We start from the raw sequence: 11,513 nt of genomic DNA on the forward strand, positions 1-11,513 counted from the left end.
TTCGCGCTCTGGATCGCTGTCTAATGTGCTCAGATTCTCTGTGGTATCTACCATTTCCATGATCTGAACCTCAACTTCCAATCTTACTCGTACCCGAATCCGTCTTCCAACTACTCACCCTCGCTCATTTTACTCATCCGTGGCTTTCGTTGCTATGTTTTCCTAGTAGCTTAAGCCAGAGTACCCAAGTCAAGTGACATTCGCTCGACGAAGATGCGATGCGAAACCTCTCTCGGAGATCTCAAAACTTCAGCTAGAAACCCTAACACAGGTGGCACAAACTAGGAAAAGGCTATCTAACCCAGACCTGACCGGCCCATCGCTGGGTCTTTCACATAATGCCTCTTCGACACAAGCGGAAAGGCGACATCGATCCAACCAAGTCTGATTCCGAGGATGAAACATACGGCACATCGGCCTCGAAACCGCTCAAGTCAAGATCGTCTAAAGCCCACCAAAATAGCGCTTCGCGAAAGAAGCGGCGTAGAAACTACAGCGGTGACGATTCCGATGACTCTGATGTAATTGAGGAGAGCGAGTTGAGTGGTGGGCTGTCTGCAGAAGATGACATTGAGGACGAAGCGCCAGAGATCGGACCGAGTGGACGGCCAAGGCGAAAGGCGGCCAAGAAAAAGCCGGTATACGAAGAGAGTGATAGTGAAGATCTTTCGGAAGGGATACGTGAGACTAGGGTCGAAGATGAGGATGGCACACCAAAGAAGAAACGAGGCAAACCTTCACTGGTCATAAAGCTCAGGACTACGCCTCGGCAAAATGCTGCACAACCTAGAAGAAGCACTAGAGCTCGCAGCGGTAGCATTGGAGCCTCGAGACCTACATCATCTCACATGCAGACTTCAGCGACGCGGAAAAGTAGTCGAATTGCGCAGGATGAGACAGAAGCCGTTGTAGCTCTAACGAACTCGGGCCATCACGTCGATGTCGTACGTCCTGGAACGCGAAGCCCTCCAACAGTGAGGCCTACGAAAGGTGGCAAAGGTGTTAAAAAAATGCCCGCCAGCATCGTGTACGAAGAAGACGAAGAGAGCTCAACAAGGACGAAAGAGCATTTCGATACTGATGAGCTCCAGGACGAGGGAAACCGACTCGAAGTCGCTGCCAGTCGAGAACATCTAGGTAACAAGGACGAACACCCTCAAGCGCACTCTACAGCAGCGACTAAAAATTCACGGCCAGAAGAATTAGACATAATCCAAGCCGACAACGAAGTTGCTGTCATTCCTGAGTCTGAAGACGATGGCCCCCAGGATGAAGATGATGAAGACCCAATAAACAAACCTGGCCGGAACCTAAGGCGACGTGGAAGCAAGCGTATAGCAAATAGTGCCGATGAAGCAGCAAGCCGTTCAGGTGGTCGATCGACACGCCATGCTGTACGATCAACCCTTGGTAAGCGCAAAACTCGAAGTTCTCAGAGAAGCGGTCAGCAAGAAAGCAGTGACTTTGAGCCCGGAGTCGAGGAAGGCGGTGAAGAAGATGTCTCAGATTCAGAAGCTTTGTCTGGCTCTCCACGTAAGGCTAGTAGGCAGCATGACGAAGATGACAGTACTCCTGCTCGGAGAGGTCCGAAACGTCGAAAGATCAATCCTCGCAGTCAACGAGTTTCCGACGAGCACGATAGCGAAGTTGCCGAAGAGCTCGCAGAGGAGTTGGATGAATTACGAGGAAGCCGTTCTCGTCGAGCTGCCAGAACGGCGGGCATCCTCTACGACGAAAAACCCAAGACACGGCAGCGAAAGCCTGTAGATTATCGTATTCTGCGGCCGGACCTTGCTTTAACGTTAGACGATGATGGGGAACCATCGGCAACAACTCCATCTCGAAGAGGACGTGGTGGCGCAGGCGGAACTTGGCAGAGAAGTCTTTTCTCGACGTACGGCCCGTTTGGTGGCGCAGGCGGTCCCCCTCCAGTATTCGGTGGTCCAGGAGGCATTGGCGCTGTCGCTGGTGCGGATTCTGACAGCAGCGATGACGAGATCGCGCAGCGTTCACGACCCGCTGGTATTGGAGGAGCTGTTGGCATGACGCCGACTACCGCACACCCCGCCGGCCCGAGCCTTTTTCCTCCGCCTCCTGGTCAACTGCACGGTGCTGATCCTCTCCAAGGGCCTTCTGGAACTCCTGCGAACCTCGGGAAGGTTAAGGAAAAACAAGCTCTCGCGGATGCGGATCCTCTGGGAGTCGATCAGAATGTAAATTTCGATGCCGTTGGTGGTCTGCAAGGCCACGTAGACCAGCTAAAGGAGATGGTCGCTCTACCTCTGCTCTACCCGGAGGTCTTTCAACGGTTCCACGTGACGCCGCCTCGAGGTGTGCTGTTCCATGGACCACCCGGAACTGGTAAAACATTGTTAGCAAGAGCCCTTGCCAACAGTGTCAGCTCACAAGGACGAAAAGTAACTTTCTATATGCGTAAAGGCGCAGATGCTTTGAGCAAATGGGTAGGTGAGGCAGAACGTCAGCTTAGACTCTTGTTTGAAGAAGCACGCAAAAACCAGCCAAGTATCATCTTCTTCGACGAGATTGACGGTAAGCAGCGCCGCACAGGATGTACTGTTTGCCTCTTACTGACGCCGACGAAGGCCTTGCACCTGTTAGATCTAGCAAGCAGGAACAAATTCATGCTTCCATAGTTTCGACACTGCTGGCCCTTATGGATGGTATGGATGGTCGAGGCCAAGTCATTGTCATTGGAGCCACCAATCGCCCCGATTCAATTGATCCTGCCCTCCGTCGACCCGGTCGATTCGACAGGGAATTCTATTTCCCTTTGCCAAACACGGAAGCCCGACGAAGCATAATCGACATCCATACAAAAGGCTGGGATCCTCCGTTGACTTCTACTTTCAAGAATGAAATTGCAAAACTGACCAAGGGATACGGCGGAGCTGATCTTCGTGCACTATGTACAGAAGCAGCTCTGAACGCAGTGCAAAGAAGGTATCCGCAGATATACAAATCCAACGAGAAACTCCAAATCAGGCCAGAGACGATCAACGTCGCAGCCAAAGATTTCATGATTTCTGTGAAAAAGATGGTCCCATCATCCGAAAGATCCGCGTCGTCTGGCGCGGCACCTTTGCCAGAGCAGATCGAGCCTCTGCTACGAGATCCACTTGCCGATATTGAGAGTCTAGTGGCTGATATTCTACCCCAGAAAAAGCGGTTAACGGCCCTTCAAGAAGCCGAATTTGAAGATGCAGAAGACGATCGAGGCATGGTGGTGGAACGCATGCAGCAAGGTATTTGACAACCTTCCCCCCTTCCCCACCGGGCATACCTTAGTACTGAACCGTGACTAGAATTCGAGCGGTCTCGTGTTTTTCGGCCAAGGCTGCTTATCAAAGGCGCACCTGGCATGGGACAACAGTACCTTGCTGGAGCTCTGTTGAACCACTTCGAAGGCCTGCACGTGCAATCATTTGACCTTCCCACGCTTTTGAGCGACTCGACAAGGGTATGATGGGCTTGCTCCGGCTGGCATCTCCTAGCTAACAATGCTGAAGTCACCGGAAGCTACCGTAGTGCAGCTTTTCACCGAAGTCCGACGACATAAGCCAAGCGTTATCTATATTCCAAACGTGGACACCTGGTACGGAACAGTGGGGAAGCCCGTCATCTCGACATTTCTTAGTCTCCTACGGACGTTGGCCCCCACAGACCCAATCTTACTTCTCGGAATCGTAGAGTGTGATGAGCGGGACATTGATCGGGAAATGATCAAGGATCTGTTTTACTTTTCGAGAAAAAATCAATATGATATCCCGAGACCATTAATGGTAAGCTTTGGTGAGCCGGATTATGCAATTATTTTGCTCATATGCCATTAGCCATCCCGCCACGAATACTTCAATGCTGTCATAGATCAACTCAACGCCTCTCCAGCTGATTTTCCAGAGCCTGCGAATCGGAAGAAGAGGAGGTTCGAAGTCCTTATGCCCGTCCCCCCTGAACCACCCAAGGAGCCGCCAGCTCCTACCAAAGCAGAGCAAAAGGCGCAGAAGAAAAAGGATAGGCTACATCTCAACCTGTTGAAACTCCGTATACAGCCAATTATGGACCAGATCAAACTAAGGTACAAGAAGTTTAGGACTGGGGTGATTGATGAAACCCAAATAAGATACTTGTATGAGGAGGAAGACCCAAACATTATCACCACAGACTTACCGCCAGAGGAGCGGCAACCAGACCCATCGCGGCCCTTTGAGAAAGCCACAGATGATCACGGCGAGCCCGGACTGATCAATGAAGCATCAGGCAAATTTTTTTACAATATGGAGATAGTCACCATTGAAAAGCGTTTGTCGAACGGTTACTACAAGAGGCCTAAAGACTTTGCGTCAGACATTAAGAAGTTAGCCAAAGACGCCAAGGCAATCGACGATCAGGACCGGCTCATCAAGGCAAATGAGCTCCAGGCTAATGTCGAGGTGGACATGGAGAATATTGCAGTACAAGAACCATGGCTAGCAGCCGAGCTCGAAAACGTATACGTCCGAGAGACCAAGCGAGAACGAGAAATGGTGGAAAAGGCTAAGCGACTCGCTGCGGTAGAAGGGCGGGAGTTGGCTATCATTCCATCAAACGTGCCGCCGGGTGATATTGGGGCATCGGCGACGGAGCATTCAGTTGGTCCAATTGTGCTTGGACAGCCCCTCATAAACGGTCTAACAACCCATCATCCGACAACACCCTCTAATCCATCGCAGCCTAGTACGCTTACGAACGGCTTGTCTGCCGGACTCTCAGATCTTAGCAATCTCCACGGACATCATCAGAGTAACGGTACTTCCGTACCTTCTCGCGGCGAGGGCAATATTCATACATCTCCTAGTGATGATGCACCATCTACCGAAAGAGAGACTCAGGGCAGCTCGTTCGGACCTTCTGCTCAAACTCGCCCTCTGGGTTCCTATACTGGGGGCCCTGCTTCTATTGACCAGCGAAGATCAATACCCGGAAGCCTCTCTCAGAAGAGTCTGATTACGCCCTTAGCTGAAGGCTCAAATTTGGCCGACTATACAAATTATGCATCAACCACCTCGTCAGATAAGAGGAATACGGGATCGTCTGCCGACAAGAACACCCAAAGCACAACAGGCAAGATTGAGGGACCAGATTTCTCCGCTTTCCCCGACACAGCGGAAGCGAACTCTCAGCTTCCTGACACTCGAGGTAACACTCAAGGTACGCGAAAGCTTTCTTCCATGTCAAACATAGCGTTTGCTGCACAAGTCTGATCTGCTAACGTTTCTAGCTTCCCAATCATCTGCCCTCCCCAACAGCAACCCTAGCGATCCTTCTAGCTCCCAAGGTCAGCTTTCTCAACCGGAGCGCTTGTCACAAACGCCGGCGGTGCCATTGTTTCATCGCGATAGAACCGACATCAATTCCATTCTCAACGACCCCGTTCCTGGTGCCTCTAGAGCCCTCGCTACTCTTCAACCCCAACTGATAATTGACCAAGCGCTCAGCGCCAATCTGCTTCACAATGTTGTTGCCCAGACAAGTGGCTGCAGTATTGAACAACTGGAGCAAGTCTATTCGGCATTGATGAATGAAATCTGGAGGACCAGAGGGGAATGGGACAGGGGGAAAGTGGCCCTTCAGTTGAATAGAGTCTTTGCGGATGTTATGGCGGACATCCACTCATGTCAGGGATTGGCCGCAGGGAGCATGGAAATCGAAAGCTGAATGTGAAGCCAATTCCGCCGAGACTCGAAATGGAAAGAAAAGGCTGACGATCCATGAAGTTGTTAGTCAGAGGTGAGACTAGATAGCAACAGTTCACTTATTGGATAGAAGCGAGGCGTCAGGGATTTTAACGCATGGAGCGAGACTCACATGGTAAATATTATGGGTAGCTTTAGCCTAGGACTGTGCTGTGTCTGAGTAACAACAATTTCACTAAACAATACTCTCATGGATCTGAAAAACACAATAATACATCTCAAACATGCTCAGTGTTTCAATCTTCAACGAGGCTTTTACGAACCTGAGCATCTTCAGGCGCCCTCCCTTAGATCGCCTAATTTATCCACCCAAGCTGTAGGTACAATCTTCCCATCCTCCCAATCCTGTTTCCCCTTCGTAACACCCGTAAGCACACACAACGTTCCACCCAAGCCCCCCTCGATCCCAAACTGGATATCGGTGTCCAGCCGATCCCCTATCATGCAGGCTCTTTGCCTGTCGAATTGGAATTTCCCCTCAATAGCATCCATCATGGCTTGACTCGGTTTGCCCAGACTCGTCGGCTGTTTGCCTCCCAGCATAGCCACCAAAGGTGCTGAGCAGGCACCTGCGCCAGGAAACAGAGTGGATGATGAGGGTAAGGTGGTGTCAATGTTTGTAGCGAGGAAGACGGCGCCGTGGCGGAGATAGTGGAAGGCCAGGCTGAGCTTCAGATAGTTAAGGTGGAAATCAAGACCGCACAATACCACGCCGACAGAAGGGTCTAGAGATGTCCCGGATGCAATGTCGGCGTAATCGTCTTTCCCTATCAGCCGATTTAAGAGAGGGTCTGTACCGCCGATGCGGGGAACCTTTTCGCCGTCGAGCTCAGTCTCTATACCCGCTTCGCCAAGAACAAAGACGGTTTTCTTGTTCGAAGGCAATTGGAGGATGCGGGAGATGTAGATTGCGGCGCTATAGGAAGAGCCAAAAACTTCATCCTAGTCGCCTTCACTTGAGCGAAGGAGCACGGGACTCTCAACAGAGAGACGTACAACAGTAGCCGGGATTCCCATGCTTGTAAGCTTTTGCTTGTAGTCGGCGCGAGACTTTGTGCTGTTGTTTGTGACGAAGACGACTTGCTTGCCTATGCAATGGTCAATTTGAATTTTTCAGTGAGGCCTATCGGAGCAGATTCGACCTTTACTGCGCAGCAGCTCGAGGGTCTCGACTGTTCCTTCGAATAGATGCTCTCCAGACCATAAGACGCCTATCCTTCTATATCTTTAGATTCGTCGCTCAAAATGCGACTGGTCCAGGCTGCCAATGGACGAGTCAAGATATTGCGAAATTGTGGGTGAGCACACACCATCGCAGTCAAACAGGAAGACCTGACAGTCCCATGAGCGAAAGGCAATGACACCTTCAGAGACCGGATAAAGACGTTGAGAGGCAAGGACATCGTCTCTTGACTTACATCGAATCTACTTATGAATTCCTCTATACCCTCTTTATTGCCAGTGAGGTACTCGGCCTGGGTAACCATTGTAACGTTGAAAGATACCGCTACCCAATCGATGAGGGTCGATGGGCTTGTGGATGGAGGTTATTGAAAGCATGGAGAAAGAGGGCACTGGTGGGCGAAAAAAATGCCTGGATTCCTAGCGGAAGAGAACCCTAATCGTGTCTACCCCCATTTGCGCCCATTTTAAATCCGATAAATCCGACATAGATAGCTACCACTACCATGGCTACCACGGGTCCCAACTCGTCAGCTGCAGTAGGCGTAAACTTACGGTCCGGCACGTTAGAGGAGCCAAGAGATCTCAAGGGAGCGTACATTTACACATGGGTGTATAAGCGAATTCTTCGATTACGACAACACTCAACTACGTATAAGCGAAAATCGGATAATAAGACGCGTCAGATCGAGAGTTAATGCGTTTCCCTCGAAGAATTCGATATCATCGATATAACGGCAAGCCCTACTCCTCTCAATCGACTTATATCTTTCTCTCTCGCTAATCGATAACTCTTTTCTAAATATTATAAATATTTAACTTTAACTATAGATAAGTTAACTCGTTTATAAGAATTATATTAAGATTTTTTATAAAAAAGAGATTAAATAAGAGAGCTAAATTTAATATATTTAAAAAATATTCTTTTAATAGCGAAGTTAATAAGTAATAAGTAATAGTTATATATCTTTTAATCAGCTATTAATATATAAAATAAATCTCGATTAAATTTAATATCTTTATAAAAATTAAAGAAAGAGCTTAATTCGAATAATTTTAACTTCGATTTAATAAATATTATTACTCTCTCTCTTATATAACGATATATAAAGTATTTAAATATATATAAAATAGAGAGATTAAAGCTTAACTTTAAGTAATATTAAGAAAGAAGCTTTAAGAGTATATTATAGAGTATAATAATATCTAATTATAATAAAAGCTTTAAAATTTCTTAATATAATATATAAGTTTAGGTCTATAAATTAAATCTATAATTTTTTTTTTTTTTTTCTAATATCGAGATTAAATTCGACTCTCGAAGAGTGAAAATACTTTAATTTAAGATTTACTTAGAATTATAAGATTAAATTTTATAAATTTTAGATTATTAGAAATCGTAGAATAAATTCTATAATTTAAAAGAATAATAGTAAAATTTTAATAGAAAAAAGAGAAGTTATATTAATAATAGATCTCTAGAGAATTAATTAACTTTAAATTAAATTAAATTTAATTAATAAAAAGTTAATATTAATATCTATTATAGATTTTTCATTTTAATTATTATTTTAATTAATTTTATAATTTATAGAATTTATTAAAATATAAAGATAGGATACTTAGTTATATTAACTATAGAGTTTTATAAAAGAAAAGAGCGACTTAATATAGACGCGCTAAGGCGTGTTACGTGATATAGTTATATAATCGCTAAGACGCTAAGAGTCACGTAATTCGAATTTCAATACTCCCCTTCGCATATATTCTTTTATAAGCGAAACTTAGTAGACTCGAAGTTTAATATTTTTAATATTAAAATCGAGTAGATATTAGATTTAATACTGTTATAGACCTTAACGCTACTTATATTAAGGCCTCGATATCGTATATATTACGTTAAGATTTCTTTTAGAATTTAATTTTAATAATATATCTTATATATCTAGAGACTTAGCGAATATAGATTTATTTTATATATCTCGAAATTTTAATATTTCTTAGAGATTAGTTCTACTATTAAATATATTATTTAACTTTATAATAACTTTATATCTTTTATAGTCTATATTTATTAGCTAATTATTAATAAATTACACTTTTATAATTCTAATCCCTCTATCTTTTAAAGAAAAAGATTTATTATTATTATAATATTAGATTTATCTTTAAATTATATAATAAATAATAAAGATAATATTAATAGTCGTTATAGCGTTAATAACTAATTCGAAAAAAAATTATTTATAAAAAAATTTATTATAAAGTAATATCTTATAGTTATTAGAGTTAAAAATTATTATTTAAAATAAAAAATAAGAGTTAACTACGTTAAAGATCTATAATTATAAACTTTATAATATTAACTTATTATTTATAATTAGCGAAGATTTATCTATATTAATTACTATTATATTTTTAGCGAATATATTAATTAAAGCGAAAATACTTTATTTTAAAAGAATATATTCTTATAAGAGTATTAATAAGAGAGAGTATTTACGCTAATTCTATAAAGTCGAAATTAAGTTTTTTATAAATTTTAAATATTTTATTATTAATTAAGCTAGAATTATTTATTATATATAGTTCTTAGAAAACGATTTTAATATCTAATAATATAAATATTATTAAATCTATAATCTAAGAAATATAATTTTCGAATTTTTTAAGTAGTTTCTATTTAATTTAATTACGAATCTAATAAATCGCTATTTTCTCGCTTACGAAAAATAAGAGAAAGCTAAATATCGCTTTAATTAGAAGATATTTATTTTTAAAATCTATTTAAAGAAGCTAAAGATTTATTTACTCTTATTTTTTAAGAAGTATTAAATTTTTTTTTTAACTAAACTTAGATTAAAGCTTAAAAATAAGATTTTAAATATTAATAGTATATCGAGATAATAAAAAGAAATTCTTATCTAGATTATTATATAGAAAAAGATTTTAAAACGTATACGCTTTAGCGATGATTTCTATTCGAAGTTTTTAAAAGGATTTATTAAAAATAAGCTTTTAAAGAAGCGAATTTTAAAATTTAAATTAATTTTAAATAACGATATTAAAGTAGCGCGTATTTAAGAGAATAATATAAAATATAAAGTTAAATTTTTTAATTCTAATTATAAAAAGAATAATTATTTCTATTATAATAAGTAGAATTATTAAATATCTAAATATCTAAATCTTAATAAATTATTTATTATTAATATCGATATAGTATTAATAAAAAAAGATTAAGTCTTATAATCGCCTTAAAAGCGAGATAAGAATAATAATTAATAGAGATAATTTCTTCTATTTTTATAAAGAGATAAATAAAGCTTTAAAGCGAATAAAGATAACTCGTTACTCTACTCGATATTAAAGTATATATTAATTTAATTTTATAAAAATTCGTAATTTAATAAGATTTAAAATCTTATAATATTATTTTATTATAATTAAAAGCGCTAAGCGATTAAAGTATATATTATTATAGCGCGTATTAGTTAAATTATTAATTAATAAATAATTAGAATTAAAATAAAAAGTATAATATACTCTTCTATATTATTAATTAAAAAGACTTTAATATTATATTAAATATATTTAAATTAAATTAATTATAAATATTATTAAATTTAATAATAAAGTAATAAGAATTTAAAATTAATACTAGTAAATTATAGATTAAAGAATTAATTAAATTTATTCGAATTATTAAATAAAAGTTAAATATATTTATAATTATATATATCGCGATAGCGTAAAACGAATTAAAAAATAAATATAGTTTAAAGTTTTTTTAAAAGTTATTAGAATTTAATAATATTTTTTTTAATAAAAAAGTAGAGATCTTATTTATATTTAAGTAGAGAGATTATATTATTAAGATTAAGAGCGATAAAAAATCGCTATATAGTCTTTTATATAATTTATTTTAAACGAAATTAGCGAAGCTATAATATTATTTAAAGAATTTTTTTTAAAAAAATTAAATTTACTATTTAACTTTCTTAATTAAAGTATTAATTTTTTTTATTTTTAAAAAGAATAGAGAGCTTTATTTTTATATTAATTATCGAGATTTAAATATAATAATTATTAAAAATTAATACTTATTACTTCTAATTATTAAGATTTTAAATTATTTATATAGATTTAAAATCTTTATAAAATTAGATCTTAAGAATATCTATTATTAAATTTAAATTAAAGAAGATAATAAATAAAAAATAGCGTTCTATAATTACTATAATTATTTTAAATATTTAATTATATCTTTTAAACTCGCTAATATATTAATAATTTTTTAAATATATATTAATAAAGTCTTTATAAATTTAGTAAATATAATATATATAATATATTTAAATAATATTTTAATTTATAATATTAATTTAATAAAGTATTAACGATATATTAAGTAAGTATTTAAGCGTTTACGCTAATTTTAATTATATATTAATCTTAAAAAGTATTAATTTTATATTAAATAAATTAAGTTTTTAAAATTTATTATATTTATCGAAGATATTATAATAAATTAAAAATATATTATTATTATTAAGAAGTAGTTAAAATTAAAAAGTT

At 38.9% G+C, this 11,513-nt stretch overlaps 2 protein-coding genes across 2 annotated transcripts; one reads left to right on the forward strand and one right to left on the reverse strand.

Annotated features, from left to right (window-relative positions):
* Positions 1 to 338: 338 nt before the first annotated feature.
* HO133_004561 (uncharacterized protein) lies at positions 339 to 5,715 on the forward strand (the record flags this gene model as incomplete). The annotated part of the gene is made up of 7 exons (XM_037295477.1): positions 339 to 1,137; positions 1,198 to 2,550; positions 2,604 to 3,263; positions 3,324 to 3,478; positions 3,528 to 3,800; positions 3,852 to 5,208; positions 5,279 to 5,715. 7 exons carry the CDS (start codon positions 339 to 341, stop codon positions 5,713 to 5,715), a joined length of 5,034 nt encoding a protein of 1,677 aa, XP_037157478.1.
* Positions 5,716 to 6,026: 311 nt separating this feature from the next.
* Positions 6,027 to 7,240, reverse strand: HO133_004562 (uncharacterized protein; the record flags this gene model as incomplete). The annotated part of the gene is made up of 5 exons (XM_037295478.1): positions 6,027 to 6,695; positions 6,750 to 6,841; positions 6,896 to 6,964; positions 7,064 to 7,085; positions 7,172 to 7,240. 5 exons carry the CDS (start codon positions 7,238 to 7,240, stop codon positions 6,027 to 6,029), a joined length of 921 nt encoding a protein of 306 aa, XP_037157479.1.
* Between the last annotated feature and the right edge of the window lie 4,273 nt (positions 7,241 to 11,513).

Source organism: Letharia lupina, assembly GCF_014066315.1.
Source record: "Letharia lupina isolate WasteWater1 chromosome Unknown contig_2, whole genome shotgun sequence".
In the NCBI taxonomy this organism is placed as follows: Eukaryota; Fungi; Ascomycota; class Lecanoromycetes; order Lecanorales; family Parmeliaceae; genus Letharia; species Letharia lupina.